The sequence below is a fragment of the Chiloscyllium plagiosum genome, chromosome 11, assembly GCF_004010195.1.
Source record: "Chiloscyllium plagiosum isolate BGI_BamShark_2017 chromosome 11, ASM401019v2, whole genome shotgun sequence".
NCBI classification, from domain to species: Eukaryota; Metazoa; Chordata; class Chondrichthyes; order Orectolobiformes; family Hemiscylliidae; genus Chiloscyllium; species Chiloscyllium plagiosum.
Window position 1 is genome coordinate 49,150,015 of NC_057720.1, and position 19,153 is coordinate 49,169,167.

The 19,153-nt window shown below is 37.6% G+C and overlaps 1 protein-coding gene across 2 annotated transcripts in view; it reads right to left on the minus strand.

The window, feature by feature from the left end:
- The window catches only part of hook1 (hook microtubule-tethering protein 1), an 86,744-nt gene that overhangs the window by 59,827 nt on the left and 7,764 nt on the right, over window positions 1–19,153 (minus strand). Inside the window, exons 2-6 of one of the 2 annotated variants that reach the window (XM_043699279.1) lie at window positions 7,608–7,693; window positions 6,693–6,765; window positions 3,224–3,274; window positions 1,055–1,187; window positions 94–161 (exon numbers count right to left, since the gene is read on the minus strand). In XM_043699279.1, coding sequence (XP_043555214.1) covers window positions 94–161; window positions 1,055–1,187; window positions 3,224–3,274; window positions 6,693–6,765; window positions 7,608–7,693 — 411 coding nt within the window. Of the gene's footprint in view, window positions 1–93; window positions 162–1,054; window positions 1,188–3,223; window positions 3,275–6,692; window positions 6,766–7,607; window positions 7,694–19,153 lie in introns of those variants that run through there. The other variant, XM_043699280.1, reaches the window with a different exon arrangement.

Genomic DNA, 19,153 nt, shown 5'->3' on the forward strand with positions numbered 1-19,153 from the left:
ATCTTTGTCTTCCTCAATTGAGAAAGTCCACTGTTTTCAATAGAAAGTCGCCCATGCTGGAATTGAGATACATTTAGATTTGTGGTGCCTTACTTCTTGAATGGCGGTCATAACATTATGCTGCACAGACTCTTCTAATGTCATGATATTTTGAATGTGCTCTGTAATACAAAAAGGATAAACATTTTTAGCTATCAAAATCAAAAGTTTATACACATTTTTAATTCCTCTCAGGCATCAGCATTTTGGAACCATTTGACTGCGTGCTTAATGTATATTCTGTAAAAGAGTTAAAGCTCTTTCAATAGTTTAGTAAATGTGGAGGAAGAAATAAGAGGAAGAATCCCAGATTCAATTCCCAGTCTTTGATGGATTAGTTATCACCTGGTGAAACAGAAGGACTTCTTAAGACCTGCAGGGTCTTGGGTGGTTTGGTGGCCGGGGAAGAAATCAATAACGCCTGTCAGAAATGTGCATGTCTATACAGGCATTGCAAAAAAATAACAGGATTGAGTTTATATATGATGCTACCAGACTGGGACTTTCACAACTCTCTGTCCAGGTTTGCACAAAGGTATGTATGAAGTAAAAAAGGGATGGTTACAGCATAAATCCTTATGCTAACATGAATCAGTACATTCAGAAAAGGAAGAGAAAACAGGGTGAGAAAAAGCAAAACAACTTGTCATTTTTTTTTCTCTAGGGCAGCTATACACTGTATAGGATATATTTCACAGAAACACGTTATCAGTGTTTGTCAGCAATTATGTTCCATGCGAGTCTTCTCCAATATTTTGTCATCTGAATCCTCATTGTGACCCTTCTCCCTCAAATGCTTATCTAACTTCTTGTTAAAATGTAAAAATATTATTTGCTTCAACCACTAACCCCTGCGAGTACAGTGTTTTCACCAATCATTGGCTAAACAAGATTTTTTCCTGCAAAAGTTTCAGGACATGAAATATATTTAGCCTTTCCCTTGAACTTTAATACTCTCAATGTTGCCACTCTTATTTTAGATGAGTAAAGTCATTGAGAGAGGTTATATACATACCTTGCTTCCTCTCACAGTTCACTGCACATCCCAAAATCAGTTGGAGCAATCTACCAATTTCCACAATATCAACATGCTCCACGATCAGATTCAAATTTGGATGGAGAGAATCAGCAATTTGTTGACCAAGCACCTGTGAATAGTTGTCAGTTACAAAAGTATACTTGGTAGATAAGACATTTGCTCACCGACTAAAGACAATGCAAAAGGTAGATGTTAATTATATTCTGAATGCCATTATCAGAATAATAGATTTACCTCTATTGGCCTCAAGTGTAAACATAACCATCAGTATAGAATGAAGACACATGATGCTACATTAACTGATTTCAGAGGTAAAGAGTGTGTTAAACATGACTTAACTAGTTTAAAGTTATGATCCCAGCTGATATTATTACTGAACAAGTCAGATCCCAGCCTGAAATTTTACTTGATAGATCATGCTTTGTTTTTATTCAATTTTAATTTAATGGGATGGTCTTTCACCAAAACACAAGTATACAATGCTGCAGATCTAATTTCAACAATACAACAGAAATGTATTTACACAAAAGAAAAGATGGTAAATAGGACAAATCAAGCTAATTGAAAGATTTCAAAATGTACAGTAAAGATACAATTCATTTCTTCCCCAACACCATCACATTACTGTACTCAAAATACCAGAAGGAGTACCCTTTTCTATTACACTTAAAGTTTTGACTGATCTGTTCCTTTCAAGTACTAGTCTTAAGATTTGGTAGCCTTTTCCTGGATTAGTCAACACGAAGTTTAGAGTTTATTAGCTTCAAACAAGCTTTTCCAGGTTCTGACCCCAAACAATTCTGGTCCCAAACTTTCAAACCAAGACCCTTATACTGAAGTAACCTATTTTGTGACAGTTCTAAACTATTACCTATCTTCAGGAAAAAAAACTGTTTTATATGTCTAACTTCCATCAAGACCTCCGCTAAATGAATACAAACGCTTTCAAAGCCAAGGATTGTCCCACTAAGCAAAATTAAAAAAAAGTTTGAGACTTGGAAACTGAAAGCAAGACAAGGCTAACAATGCTTACTATGTCCATTCGCAAAATGTTGCCAATGTGAACAAATTCCCATTGTCAACCCAGGGACTCCCTCTTTCATACCAGGATAAAAATGATCATTGCTCTGTAAATACTGACAAGTTAATCATTAACCACATCTCTCCTTATAAAGAGACCAACTCACATGCCTTGAGTTCAAAATTCAAATGCTAAAACAAATGATATTAATATATACATAAATTACACACCTTACACCACATTATCAAATGAACAATGATTGACAATGGGACTCCTTTTCTTTATTTCATTCACAGGATGCAGCAGTCATCAGCAAGGCTATTATTTATTTTCCTTCTCTAATGGTCCCAGAGAAGCTGATGAGAAGCTACCTTCTTGAACACAACAAAATGACTTGAGACTATTTCAATGTTAAGGCACGTAAGGTCACCACATAGAGGCTGGGCTGAGTGATGATGGCAGATTTCCTTCTTTAAAAGGCATTAGTGACCACGATGGATTATATGAAAATCAAGTAATATCACAGTCACTATTAAGAATATTAGTATTTCATTTTATTGCAGTTTTATTTAGTTACTGAACTTACATACCTCAACTGATGTTGTGGAATTTGTGCCTGTATACCCAGATCATTAATTCAGGCTTTTGAATATTTAATCTAGAAATTTAACCACTACTCTATTATACCCTCATCATTTATTTACAGGGATATGGAGGTTAAAATCAGGCTCAGCTGTAATGCGTTTTACAGATGAACAAACTGCCACATTCATTACTTAAGTTTTCATATGAAGATCGTAAAGGTCCAGGTTTTATGTTCAAATTTGGTGATTTCTTATAATGTAGCAGTAGAGTACTAAAAGTACTTCATGTAGAGTTGGGAATTCTGAAGCAGCTAGTAAACCATCTTGATGTTGGACAGAATACTGGTTTAGTTGGTCATCTTTGGGTTGATCAGTTCAGGGTGAGTAACTAACATGTACCAAAAGTATTCCACACACAGTCAATAAATTCATTGAAATGGGTCAAACTGATTAGAAAATTAAAGGCTTGAGACATTTAATTATTCTGCAAATTTACTCAGCAGATCATGAAGCAGTAACAGTACTAACATATAACGTTACCTCATGATAATAATCGAGAACCATCTGCAGAATCTTCTTCAAATTATTCATCTGTGCAGAATAATTGAACAAAGATATTTTTAGATCCATACACATAATTAATTTACATATTTCTAAATTCTGCCATCAGGAGATGACAAGAAATATTATGATTTTGTGTCATGACAGTTGAAAGCTACACCATATCATCAGTCTAATTAATGACAAAAGCGTGAGACCAATACGGCTCCAGCTATCATACATTTAATGCATTTATTTAATTGGCTGATGCTGAAATGTATTAGAATGTAAACATATGCCATCTATAAAAGCAACTAAATATCTGGTCTTTTAAATCAAATCATTCATTATTTTACATTCTGTTAATCTTAAGAAATGAAAGGTGCACAATACCTTCCAGTAACATTTCAATATTGGGGAAATAATGCGAGGAATCAAGGCAAGATAAAATAAACAATCAAAATTTAATGAAAGGTACCAGGAGCATACAAGTTCTTCAAGGTAGTAAAGGAGCAGAAGTGAGTAAAAGTGCTGAGGATGTTGAAAGGTCAGAAGGAATAAATCACCAGATCGGATAGACTAGGTTACATTAGATTATTTACAGTGTGGAAACAGGCCCTTCAGCCCAACAAGTCCACACTGACCCTCCGAAAAGCAACCCACCCAGACCCATTCCCCGACATTTACCCCTTCACCTAACACTACGGGCAATTTAGCTTGGCCAATTCACCTGGCCTGCACATTCTTTAACTGTGGGAGGAAACCAGACCACCTGGAGGAAACCCACACAGACATGGAGAGAATGTGCAAACTCCACATTCTCTCCATTGAACCCGGGAATTGAACCCGGGTCTCTGGCGCTGTGAGGCAGCAGTGCTAACCACCGTGCCTACACAGGTTTCTGAAGGGAATGGCTGAGGAGATTGGTTACCACCACTGCCTGTGCATTCAGGAATCACTGGAGTCAGAGAGGGTGACACGTGACTGAAAAATGGCTAATTTAAAAGGGAGGGCAGCAGATGGGAAATTAGAGCTGGTAAGCCTGACCTTGGCTATTGGTGAGATTTTAGAGTCCATTATGAAGGACGAGATTGCAGAGTAGTTGAAAGTGCTTAGTAAAATAGTCAGCATGACTTCATCAAGGGGAGGTGATGTGTGAAAAATCTGTTAGAATTCTTTGAGGAGATAACAAGCAAGTTACAAAAAGAAAAGCCAGTTGATATGATCTATCTGGATTTCCAGAAGTCTTTTTCAGGGTGTTTAAAAGGAGGCTGCTAACCAACATAAGACCCCGTGGTGTTATGGGCAAGGTATTAGCATGGTTGGAGGTTTAGCTGACTGGGAGGAAGCAGGGTTAGGAGAAAATGGTATCTTTTAGGATGGCAGCCGGCAACGAGTGGAGTTCTGCAGGGATCAGTGCTGAGACCACAACTATACACATTATACATTAGCAATCTGGACGAAGGAACTGAGGGCAGTGTTGCTAAGTATGCAGATGACACAAAGATACATGGAGGCACAGCTAGTGTTGAGGATGGGGAGACACTGCAAAGGACTTGGACAGGCTACAAGAGCAGGTAAAGAAGTGGTAGATGGAATACAGTGTGGGAAAATATGAGGTTTTGCACTTTGATAGGAAGAATAGAGGCGTAGACTATTTTCTAAATAGGGAAAGGGTTTGGAAATCTATACCACAAAGGGCCTTAGGAGTCCTAGTTTAGGATTAACATGCAGGTTCAGTTGGTAGTTGGAAAAGCAAATGTAGCATTAATTTCAAGAGAGCAAGAACATAGAATACTGTTATATAAGGTTCTGGTCAGACTGATTTGGAAAATTGTGTGCAGTTTTGGGACCCCATATCCAAGGAAAGATCTGATGGCATTGGAGGGCATCAGAGAAGGTTGACAAAAATCATCCTGAGGATGAAAGGTTTGTCTGGCAGCATGGTGGCTCAGTAGTTAGTGTTGCTGCCCCTCACAGTGCCAGGGACCCGGATTCGATTTCTGCCTTGGGCCACTGTCTATGTGGAATTTGCACATTCTCCCCCTGTCTGCATGGGTTTCCTCCAGGTGCTGTGGTTTCCTCCAACAATCCAAAGATGTGCTCTGGTGAACTGGACATGGTAAATTGCCTGTAGTGTTAGGTACATTAGTCAGGAGTAAATATAGCTGGGGGAATGGGTCTGGGTGCTCTTCAGAGGGTCGGTGTGGACTTGTTGGGCCAAATGGCCTGTTCCCATACTTTAGGTAATCTAATCTAATCAATGTGAGAACAATTAAGGACTCTGGGTGATTTGGAAAAAAATGTAAGTGGCCCGATTATGAAGTTTGTGGACGACACAAAGAATGGGGAGCTGTGGATTTTCAGAAGATACAACAGGATGTAGATGGTATGGAGACTTGGACAGAGAAATGGCAGATAGTGTTTAATTGAGGTAAATGTGAAGGGATTCATTTTGGAAGATCTAATGTAGGAAGACAGTACACAGTAAATTGTAGAAACCTTACTAGCATCAATGTGGAGAGATATCTCGGCAGCTGGGGTCACAATTCCCTGAAAGTGGCAATATAAATGGATAAGGTGGGTCAAGAAGGTTTACAGCATGCCTGCCTTCATTAGTCGGGGCATGGAGTACAAAAACTGGTAAATCATGTTGCAGCTCTATAGAACTTTAGTTAGAAATGTTTGGAATATTGTGTACAGTTCTGGTTGCCAGACGGATGTGGAGGCTTTGTGGAGAATACAGAAAGCAGGATGTGGCCTAATTTGCAGGGTATTAGCTGTGGGGAGGGATTGAACAAACTTGATTCATATTCACTTGAACATCCAGGGACAAGGGGCGACCTGTTAGAAGTTTACAGAATTATGACAGGCATGGGTAGAATAGATAGTCGGAGTCCTTATTCACAGGGTAGGAATGTTGATTACTGGGAGGCATAGATTTAAGGTAAAAGGGAATAAGTTTAAAGGAGATGTGCAAGCCAAGTTTGTCAAAGAGGATGATAAGTGCCCAGAAAGCAGGACCAAAACAGGTGGCGGAGGCAATTAAATAAAGCAACATTTAACAGGCATCTTGACAGATATGTGAATAGGTAGGGAATAGATGGATAAGGATCACGTAGAGGCAAAATATTTTAGTTTAGAAAAGCATCATGTGTTGGCACAGTCTAGGTGGGCCGAAGGCCCTGTTCCTGTGTTGGACTGTTCTTTGTATTCAATGGAGTTTAGAACAATGGGGCGTGTGCAGGGATCTCATTGAAACTTTTAGAATACTCTAATTTCTTATATAAGGAGACAGCAATAATTTTCATTTTTGAATCAACAGGAAACAGTATAATGAGGAGAACGGACATTTCAAAAGCCTTAGTCAAAATTAATTAGAGATAATCAGAAAAGGCACTTGAAATATTCCACCACTGGTGAAGCTTCTGATGGCGAAAGTATTGTTTAATTAGTTTTCTTTTCGTACCTTCAATCTCGAATTTTCACCCACATCATCTTTAATGCGACTCAACCACAATTCATTAAACCAAGATGGGTCTCTGCAAAGGTTGCAACAACAATCGAAATTGGTTAAGCCCAAGCCATTTTGCTGTTAATTTGGAGAGACTAGATATTAAGTTTGTGGTTCACTAGAACCATAAATAGAACACGAGATAGACTGAGGGTAAACTTGAACAAATAATATTTTAAAGTGTATCCTGTCAGATGTACAGCTGGTCTTAGATTGTCCCTCTAGCTTCTGCCTCTGGAATACCTGACCCACTCTCTCAAACGGGCAACACAAACCCAGCTATATACGTAACACTAGACTTTTGCCATTCAGCACATTTTTTAAAACTCTGGCCTTTCCTCAGCTTTCAAAAGAGAACAAGCAATAGATTCCGTGCAAGAGAACCCACTGTCTCGCAGTGCTACATTAGCATTGTAAAAGTGGAACAAGTTAAGGACAGATCAAGCAATCCTAAACTACTCATGGAGGTGCAGAGAGCTATTAGCAGCAGCAAAATTACAAACCAACACAATCTACATGCAGTCATCCTTAAAAGGAACTAATAGATATCATTGCAAAAAAGATAATGGTACATTAGCATTGTCAATTATAGCTGGCAACAGTATGCTTCTCTTTGGATTGCCCCTCTTCCTCTGAGCACAACAACTGCTCCCCACCCCAAACTACTTAAGTCCTTGGCTGGCTCATTCCTTCCTGCAAATGGTAAGCTGCATCTGCGGCTGCAACTGGCACCCTTACTTCATTGTTTATTTTGTTATGAGGCCAGTGTATCAATTTGCATTAGGTACTTTCACAACACTGGAATCAATTCCTGATTTGATCGGGATCCAATTTCTATTACTTGGGAAGTATGAAAGTTCGAAGACTTACATTTGGTGCAACACCTGTGCCATTGCAGCTCCATTAATTAAATCGTGAACATTTTGACATGCCGAGGATACACTGAATGTCTGTAACTATGAAGGAAACACTGAAATTACACAGAGCAATTTGTAAACTTTGTGGTCTAAGTTACATTAAAACACCCAAATACATGTGTATTTTCCATGGACTATTAGAGTTAACCACCACAATATAATGTATAATTTAAACAGTAGTTTCTATTACAGCATTTTCCATTACATCAGAAAGGGTTAGTCGATTCTTATAACAGAGTAACTGAGGGCAGCATTTTGTTTCAGACTTCATGATGGATTATTGGTTTCTTTCATAACAAAGCTTTCTTTTGGACTTGAGATTCTACCACAATGAGTGTCTTAGCTATCAGCTATTGTTGTAAAATAGAACATATCAGACTTGTACAACAGGTACCTAGGGAAAGTTTTCAACAGCTGTTACACAGCTTTCAGATGATATTACAGAAAACATATTTTCTTTAAAAGTCACGTAAACTCCAGTTGTGTTATGGGTCTTTATGGAAATGCCCAGGCATTGATCATAAAATCCAAAACAATGAAGGTAATTACATACAGATAAAACATATTTTACATATATCACACAGTAAAAACAAACAAACAGTCTTAAAAATATTTCATATTAACAAACAATAGGAAATCAGAACTCAAACCCAGACGCTTAATGTTGGGCAGTATTCTTGTCCAATATTCTCAGGTCATCATCACCAACACCAACGCTTCACCCACAATACATAATTCAATGTTAAATAGCTCAAAATGCTGAAAGGACTGAATCCATTATCCGGATGAGTCTTTTCCATGAGTTCAAATCAACATATCAGTCATGCAGTAAAAATTCTGGTGTGCCCATATTTGGAAGCTGTGTGAACATGCCTTGTGCTTGAATGGGAAGACCAAGTCCCCTGGAACCTGATCCTTGAGCGTCTTTGTAATGGATGGTAAGGTGAAGAACAAAAAGATAAACATGCATTTATATAATATTTTCCACAACCTCTGGCTGTCCCAAAGGCATAGTCACTGCTGTAATGAAGGATACAGAGCAAACTCCAGTAATGCAATAATAAGTAATCAGTCTTTTTAACTAAAATGAAAGTGGAAAATGCCAAAAACACTATAGGTCTGATAGCATCTATTGAGGGAGAAACACAGAGCTCTTTCTCTCTCCACAGATGCTGCCTGACCTGTTGAGTGCTTCTTGAATATTTTAGTTTCATTTCAGGGCTTTTGCTTCTTGCATCAAATAGTACTGTTGTCATACCTTTCTGCTACTGGAGAGTTTCCCCATGTCTCAATAATGAAAGTGAAAATTTTCTGCCTTTTGAGGCTGAAATGGGAGCTTCTCACTTTTTTCCCCCGTTTCTCTAGATAAATCCCACTATTTGCAGCCACAATAAATCATCATAGTAGGTGATGCTTCAGGCACTCTTCATTTCTAACTTTTTAGATTGTTACACTCATTCATTATGGAGATTAAATTAAAATGACTGCCCTCGATTTTTCTAAGGTAGTAAAATATTTTATTACATTATGGCTCAAGGTAAGGATCTGAAAGAAAAGTGTACAGTTGTTGCAAAATTATGCACGTTCACAAGGAAGAATTGAAAGCATTAAGTTTTCCCTTGGTGCAAACTCACAAGGCGAACCTCGCCTCTTCCTACAAACATTCCCTCTAGTAATTGTCTCATAATTGGAGTTAGTTTACTTTGTAATGTCAATCATCTTTCATTCTTAACCTTTACACTTTGGAATATACTTGTACTTGGAATATAATTTCTATTCTATAACAATTTCTTTTTATACTTTATCAGCTGTCACAATTTATTTTTTTTAAAAGAAAAGAAACCATATTGGTTTGCCACATCACAGTTCTAATTTCCATATCCATCCTCTTTTAACAGAAATGTTATGGTACTTTAAAGCTAAATGTTTGTTTTGCACATTTTATTGCTCCAGCATTAATGTTTACTTTAAACCTGCAGATGAAATGTTAGTTCCTTCACAGCGTCAGAATTAGCATTTTATTAGTGCACTTTCAATTAACATGCTTAGGTTGCCAGATCTTTTCCACAGAGAGATAGAAAGTTAAAGAACGGCCAAGACAGAAGTTGATTTTAAAAACTAATTAGGCAACATCAAGCTTGGCTTTTAAATGCTTGTAGTTGGACAGAGGCAAGAAACACGGAGGCAAACGATTATGCCCAAGGGTATTAGAAGTTATCTTCGCTACTTTATAGTTCAACTATGTTTCATGGACCAGCAATATTGATCACAATTCAAATATTACTCATATTGCTTTAATACATGGGAATAAATCTTCCAGTTAATGAATTGATATGGCTGATGAATTAGCACCATGACTCCATGTGGGAACTACCCAGGAAATTTAAACTTCTGATGGGCAATTCCTCTACATCATGACTTGCCACAAATATTTGGAGTCTGAGACTTGGAACAGTTCCGTGATACCTACCCAGGAAACGTTAACCCCAGTTTAACACGTGTAACACCATATCTGAAGCCCGTACATCATTCCCACACCTCAGGACTATGCTTCAAGCAACCTAACCTTCTGACCCAGATGACCATCCAACTGCACCAGCAAATATCCTGTACACTAAAATCACATCTAGCTTTTTAAACTTACCATATAACAACTAGCATCATAAAAAAAAAGAGAGGGGTGACCTGTATTCCCTCGAATATAGTCCACTTGGACAGGGCTCTTTGATGGACATTACGATGCGCATTTCTGTGTAGGCTGAAGAAATGCTGAACAGAGATGTGTTAGGAGAATTTTCCAACCCAGCGGTGATCTGACCATCACATCACTGCTCAGAAGATCTGGGTGTTTTTACTTAATATTTTAGATAGTTTGCAGATTATTTTAACTTTTTAGACATTTTCCAAGGAATGTATTTGCAAACATCATGAAAAGAAAATCACATACGGCTCCACTCATGGTTTAAGTTGAAAAAAATCACATCTAAGAAATGACCATTAGAGCCTAATTCAGGATTCACTTAATTACTTTAGAACTATGGCTTTGTCAGTTCTTTTGTGATAACCAGTTCTACAGTTTTTGTTGATTAGTGGATCAACACAAACACAAACGCCTGTTTCCAGTGAAATAGCCAATTTTGTGTATAATAAATCATTTGTCATTTTACTGATTCTTCAATACTTTAATATTTTCAACAAGCACAGTTGACAAAGCATACTAAAATTAAGTTGAAATGATGACTGTATCTTACAGAAAAAGGTTTAAATGCAAAGTGCACTTGATATAAAAGTAGGAAGTGCCATACTTAATTTTAAATTTCCTGGACCATCCACATGTTACTCCACTTCTATAAAGTATCTATCCAAAATCACCTCTATTACTGACATTAAATTAAGAACTGGAAAAATTCTTTATTCTTCAAAATATGCACAAGTGTCTGCACAAAATTCCCATGACGGAAGCCAATTTGTCAGAATCACCATTGTGAATTGACAAACCATTTGGATTCATGCTACTTCTATTACATTCTTGTGACAAGATAGAGAACTTATACAATGGATATAAGGGTCTTTTATTTTGGAGTTGGTAACTCAGAGAAACAGCCAATGCACTCTCAACTAACTCTATGATATAATCATTTGCAAAAATTAAGGTTGCCTTTCATGTAAAATGCTGTGAGAAGTAAGGGAGGAAATTGTAGGCCCCCTTGCAAAAAAATATTTGCATCATGTGCAATTACAGGTGAGGTGTCTGATGACTGAAAATGGCTAATGTTTTACCTTGAAGAAAGGTTGCAATGAGAAACAGGAGAATTAAAGACCTAAGAGTCTGACTAATGGGTAGGTAGTTGGATATGATTCTAAAAGATAGGATTTATAAACATTTAGAGAGGCAAAAGTTGATTAGGATTTTGTGTGAGGAAAATCGTTTCTCACAAACAATTGAGTTTTTTGAGGAACTTACCAAAACGATTGATGAAGGTAGAGCAGTAGATGTTGTTTACATGGACTTCAGTAGAACCTTTGACAAGGTTCCGCACGGTAGACTAAATAATAAAGTTAGGTCACGTGGGATTCAAGGTGAGTCTTTCAATTGGATATAAAATTGGCTTAACGGCAGGAGACAGAGTGGTGGTAGAAGGTTGTTTTTCAGAGTGGAGACCTGTCACCAGTCATGTTCCATAGAGATCTGTTCAAAGTCCTCTATTGTTCATCATTTATATGCATGATTTGATGAGAATATAGAAGGCACAGTCAATAAGTTTGCAGACAACATCAAAATTGGTGGCACAGTAGACAGTGAAGAAGGTTTTCTAAGATTACAAAGAAATCTTCAGCAAATAGGTTAATGGAGTGAAAAATGGCACATGGAGTTCAATTTGGACAAATGCAAGGTATTACATTTTGGTACAAAGAGGGCCAGGACTTATACAATTCATGGTGGGGTCTTGGGTAGTGTTGTAGAACAGAAGGACCTAAAAGTTCAGGTATATAATTCTTTGAAGTTTGCATCACATATGGACAGGAGGGTTAAAAAGGCATTTAGCACACTTGCCTTCATTGATCAGTCCTTTGAGTGTAGAAGTTGGGAAGTCATGTTGAGATTGTACAGGACATTGGTGAGGCCTCTTCTGGAGTATTGTGTCCAGTTCTGGTTGCCCTATTATAGGAAGGATATTAGTCAGCGAAAGAGGTTTCAGGACAGATTTACCAGGCTGTTGCTGGATATGGAAAGTTTGAGTTATAGAGGTTGGATAGGCTGGGATCTTTTTCACTGGAGCATGGCAGGTTGTGAGGTGCCTTTATAAAATCATGAGGGGTACAGATATGGTTGATAGTAGGTGTCTTTTCCCTCGGATGGGGAATTTCAAGACAAGGTGGCATACCTTTAAGGAGAAAGATTTAAAAACAACATGAGGGGCAAGTTTTTTTAAAAACACAGAGGGCAATTCACACTTCAAATGAACTTCCTGAGGAAGTGGTGGATGGGGGAACAGTTACAACATTTAAAAGACACTGGTGTAAATACATGAATAGGAAAAGTTTGTAAAGATATGGGCCAGGAGCAGGCAGGTGGGACTAGTTTAGTTTGGAATTATGTACGACGTAGAATGGTTGGACTGAAGGGTCTGTTTCTGTGCTGTATGGCTCTATGTGATTCACCACAGAATGCAGCTCTACTTACCATAAACCATGAAATTAAATACACATCGACCCATACTGGCTGTATATGAATTTCAGGATACGCCTCATACTCTCTTATCAGCTAAAAGCTCATAGCTGATGAGTGCAGTTAGTTCCCTCCCTCCATAAAGATGTTAAGTTGAGCACTTATGGGTGTCAGCTGTGGCTCACTGTATCCTCACCTCTGAGAAAGAAGCTCGAGGATTCAAGTTTCTCTCCAAATTCCAAAAACTGACATTCCAACATAGCATTAAGGGAGTGCTATTCTGTCAGGGATGCTGTGTTTTGGATGAAACTTTAAACCGAAGATTGCCCTCTAAGGTGGTGATATCTCTGCTCTATTTGAAGGAAGAGTGGAGTTGTTAACCTTAACGCTCTGGCCTATATTTATTACACCATTAAAATCATTAAAATAGTCGATCTGTTCATTATTACATTAAATGTGAGAGGGAGTTTGTTGGCTGCTGTGCTTTATACAGTTTATGTGTAATGCATTTTGAAAGTTCTTCTTTGGGTCTAATGCATCTGAAGGTCCTATGGTCAAGAAAAGTGCCATGTTAAAAGAAGTCTTTCTTGTTATGTACATGTATTAAGTTCCACTCCTGAAAATAGTGCACTAACATAGATCCTGTGTCTGAACACATTATTTGATTAATGTAACAGGATACACTGATTTGTTATATTAGAAAACAGAAGAATAAGGCCACAGAGACATGCCATGATTCCTGATGAAGGGCTTTTGCCCGAAACGTCAATTTCGAAGCTCCTTGGATGCTGCCTGAACTACTGTGCTCTTCCAGCACCACTAATCCAGAATCAATTTATCAGTTTAGTCACAATTTATTTTGACAGTGCACTATGTTTTAGTTCTTGTATGTTTTGAATGTTAACACAAAACAATACTACATGATTCATTGGTATATTTCCAAAGATTCACTGTGCCAAACAGTCATGTTACATTTCTTATCTCAGCTGTGCCATATAATGCTATGTTGATCATGACAGAATAACATACTCAGATGTGAAACCAAGCTGCCTGTCTTCAATCTCAATAAAGAAATGGTGGGTTTTCTTTCCATTACTTTCCAGTTAGGATAGATATAGCAGATGGATCAGATTTGGAAAAAGTTTGTTTCTTCACTGAGAAGCAGAGGTGGTATTAACTATTCATATAATGACATAATTGACTAGTCTTAAAGTATGCTTAATTATGAGTCTTTTAAAATAGAATTTGGAGCATAACTAATGGATTCAATAAAATATGCATTTTTGTACATCTTATATTTTGGAATATTTGACCACAGGATCTCGTTGAGACAGAGAGCATATAATCTTTTAAAGAAAAATCATAGCTTTAAGGGGCTGCAGATCTACATATGGAGAAAGAATTGTTTGCAAGAGTTTTAGATTCTGTGCCTGGGAAGGAATGACATAGTTTGGATAGTTCCATGGAGGATACCCAATATCCTCTAAGCTGTAGCCTTTCTCCATTGACAAAATATTCATCTCTATTCTGCCTACCAAAGTGCACAGACACAAAAAAACTGTAGATACTGGAATGTCACATTTTCTCACATCATATTCTGTTTGCTAAGTTTTTGCTCACTCATTTAACCTATCTATATCCCTTTAAAGATACATTGTGCTATCCTCACCACTTGCTTTCCCACTTATTTTGTGTCATCCACAAATTTGGCTTTTGTAAATTCACTCTCTTTATCTAAACCACAAATATATATTGTAAATAATTGTCATCCCAGCACTGATCACTGTGGCACTCCACCAGTTACAGTTTGCCATCCTGAAAATGCTACCCTTATCCCAACTCCCTGTCTCTTAATATGATCAGAGTTTTAGCCAACTAATAAGTAGCCTAATGGGCAATACCTTATCAAACACCTTCAAGAAATCCAAATATATTATAACCCTTGCTTCCCTTTTATCTGTCCTTCTTGTTACTTCTTCAAAGAATTCTTATAAATTTGTCGGATAGGACTACACCTTCAGAAAGCTATACTGATTCTGCTTGATGTATAATACTGGTTACATGTATTAATCAAGAGACTAGAGAAGAATGTAACATGGTTAATATGTTTATCATCAGTGATTTCAATCTGCATATAGACTGAGTAAATCTAATGAGAACAAATGATGTAAAGGATGAATTTCTACAGTGTGTTGGGGTGGTTTTCTAGAGCAGTATGTTGAGGCACTGACTAGAGAACAGGCTATTTTTAGATCTAATACCTACATCTGGAGCTAATTATTAATCTTGAAGAAGAACCATTATAGATGAGTGGCCATAATGTGATTGAAGTGTACACAATGTTTGAAATTGAGGTAATGCAATTTGAAGCCAAGGTGTTAAATTTGAACAACAGAAATCATTAAGGCAAGTGGATCAAATTGGCTGAGGCGGACTGTGAAAAATATCGCAAAACAGAAGTCTATACCTAGGTTATGTGTAATCTTTCAAAAATTGTGACATAATTATTTATAGCAACTATAAATTCTTTAAAGGTACAATGACCCCCAAAATGTCAAAGGAAGTTAAGGAATATTTGAGATTAAGATTATAAGAAAAGACCTATAAAGTTTCCCTAAAATAGTAGTAAACACAAGGAGTGGGAGTATTTTAGAATATAGCAATGGAGGAGCAAGAAAGGGATAATATAAAAATAGACAGTAAAAGCTTCTATAACTATGTGAAAAGGCAGTGTTTAGCTAAGACAAACATGGCTTTATTAGAGGCAGAATCAGGAGCATTTACTATCGGGAACAGAGAAATGGCAGATAGGCTTAATGATTACTTTGTGTCTCTCTTAACTGAATTAAATGTAATAATTCCCAGGATTAGAGAACAAAGGGATGACAGAGAATGAGGATTAGAAGCAAATTAGTAAGAAGGTTATGTTTGAAAATTTAATGGTACTGAAGGTTGATAAGTCAGACCAAATGTAATACTTCCAAGTTCATTGCTAAAACAAAGCTAAATGGAAATGTATGTTGCGTGGAAGATGCAAAGGGGCTTCAAGAGAACCTGGACAAACATAGTGAGTGGACAAGAATATGGCAGGTAAAATATAAATGGAAAAAATGTCAAACTATCCACTTTGCTAGGCGCATCATATCCTGAAGAAGGGCTTATGCCCAAAACGTCGATTCTCCTGTTCTTTTGATGTTGCCTGACCTGATGCGCTTTTCCAGCAACACATTTTTAAGCATCATATCTGCAGACTATTCATTAAATGTTTAGATTAGAGAGTGCAGATGGATAATGGACATGGGTAGCATCGTCAATAAGTTACTGAAGGCTAACCTGTGTGTACAACAGGTAGTTGGGAAAGTAGGTTTGCCTTTGTTATGTCTCATGGGTAGTATGCCAGTCGATCTTTAACATTACAGGAACTTTTAAGGTTCTTAGGTTCAAGGCCCCATCTTTTGCAAACTAGGTTTATCAAGTAATTAAAGTATATCTCTCTTAAATGTTTTGGCTTGTGATCTTTTCACAAAGACAGCTGACTTTTTGTCAACAATAGGTGAGCTACAACATCTGCCAACTTTTGAATCTTCTGTTCTAAGACGTCACACAGTAAACTCTCTGCAATGTAGTAGCTGTCCAAATACCTCTGTGCTTCAGCTTCCTTTCACTGTGTTTTCTAAGAGTAATATATTTCCAACAATACCATTACATTATCATAACATGTGATCTGAGGGTATAAAGGTGTAATAATCCATCTTTCCTCAGAATCACTAGAAGCTTGACATGGTAGTAAAAGCATTCTGCATAATAGCTTAATATGAACTCAGACAGATCAGAGTCTAAGAAATGTAAATATCTGTGTGTAATAGCTATCTGTAGTAAATGTCTGTCAGAATAGTTCAATATTCACTGCATTAATTATGATATCCATGACCAGTTTCTTATGTTACAATAAACATTGCAACCCTGCTAGAAGAAAAATATAATTTAGCTCAGGGATTTTGATTACAGATGCAGCAAAATCTTGCTTCCATTGCACATTATCTAGGTGAGACCACACCTAGAATACCATGTCTCTTTAGAGAGCACCTTCCAAAACCATGACTATTACTGTCAAGGACAGGAGGCAGCAACATGGGAACACCCTTACCCACAAGTTCCTTTCCAAGCTACTCACCATACTGACTTTGAACTATTTCATTATTCTTTAGTGTTGTTGGGTCAAAATCCTGAAATTTCCTCCCAAATGGTGTTGTGTGTCTATTTCAACAAATGGACTGTATCAGTTCAAAAAGGCAACTCACCACCACCTCCTCAAATGACAACTAGACATGGGCAATAAATGCTGGCCCAGCCTGTGACTCCCACATCCTGTGAATGATTTTCTTTTCAAAAACAAATTTATCCTTTTACCTTATGAAAGATATTATTGCCATATAGGAAGTGCAAAGTTTCATCAGACTTACTCACAGCTTTGCAGGTTTGTTCTATGAAGACAGTTTGGGCAAACTGGACCGATATTCTCTAACATTTCAATGAAAGAGAGGTGACCTCTCTGAAACATACTAAATACTGAAAGGGATAGTCGGGGTAGATGCAGTTAAGCTCTTTCCCGGTTGGGGACTGTAGAATCAGGAGACACAATTTCAGGATAATTGGGAAGCCATTTACAACTGAAATGAGGAGAAATGTTTTTATTTAGAGAGTTTGGAATCTTTGGAATCCTCTACCCCAGAGAGCTGTGGAAGCCAAGCCATTGAATACGTTTAAAGTGGATATAGAGTGATTTCTAAATACCAATGACCTAAAGGGCTATGGAGATAGGTTGGGGGAAAAAGGCACTGAAGTAAATGATCAGCATTATCATACTGAACGGTGGAATGGGCTTGATGAGCTGAATAGTCTACTCCTACTCCTTTGTTCCTATCCTCAAGGTGCTGACCTGAAGGACAAGTTATTTACACTGAATAGCCTCCAGTAGCTTTTGAGTGGCCATTCAGCATGAGACTTTTGCAAAACAACGGAGATGGTCACATCCAAATTAAATGTCAAGTGGCAAGACAATTAAATTCTAAATCAAATTCTAATAAAAACAGAAAGTCCTGGAGAAATTCAGCATATGTAGAAACAGAAAGAGGGTGAATATCCAGAGTTCAATAGGACTCTCCATATTGTCTCCAGATGCACTAACATCAACTCCATCTTATTTAAAAGATACTTATTTGTAGCATATGCCGCTGATGATTGTTCCCTTGACATTAGGGGGAAAAAAACAAGTTACATAAAAGTATGTTGATGAATGAATTTTGATCACCATTCAAAGAGAAATATTCTTTCCCTCCCAGAGCTGATATACAATAAATAAAGTTTTGAGCATAGCCTTTCATAGATCAAAGAAAGAAGGGCACTTCAAGGGTGGTTCAGACCTTTGGAGAAATGATTTAAACTACAGATTTATTATCCGATTGAATTGCCATTAAAGCAATGTTTTGCTGTAGAACAAAGCAAAGCACACAGCTGTATCTAGGTGTGAAATTATCTACATTGAAATCAAGCAAGAAATGCAAGATCTCCAGCAGCTGGTAGTCATATATGCTTCACTTCTCAAGCAAATTTTAAATTCTAAAAACTTTTCCAGTTCTCGTCAATAACCTTCATGAGTTTCGATTATAAGAAAGCCTGATAGTTATTTGGATACAAAGACAATAGTATAGGCAAACATAAACCACAATGTTTTCTGAAAAATATAGGAGAAAGGATACATTTAACCGACACGCTATCAGATTTCAAATCTGGATAACTTGCCAGGCAATAAACTTGTTAATTTGTTTCGAGTTTCTTAAATAATCATAAGTAGTAGTTCATTATGCACTGAAATGATAAGATTATCCCCTGGAAGATTTGCACGGTATGTCACCAGCAATAAAGTATTTTTTGAGAGTAGCAAGTGAACTCAAAGGTTCTTGTTACAACCTGATCGGCATTTAGTCTTTACTTTCTGCTGTGTGGGCTCAACATATTGGCGGAGAAAGTGAGGTCTGCAGATGCTGGAGATCAGAGCTGGAAATGTGTTGCTGGAAAAGCGCAGCAGGTCAGGCAGCATCCAGGGAACAGGAGAATCGACATTTCGGGCATAAGCCCTTCTTCAGGAATGAGGAAAGTTTGTCCAGCAGGCTAAGATAAAAGGTAGGGAGGAGGGACTTGGGGGAGGGGCGTCGGAAATGAGATAGGTGGAACAAACAAACCATTATCTCCCAGACCGTCCATAACCTCATCACCTCGGGGGATCTCCCATCCACCACCTCCAACCTCATAGTCCCACAACCCCGCAC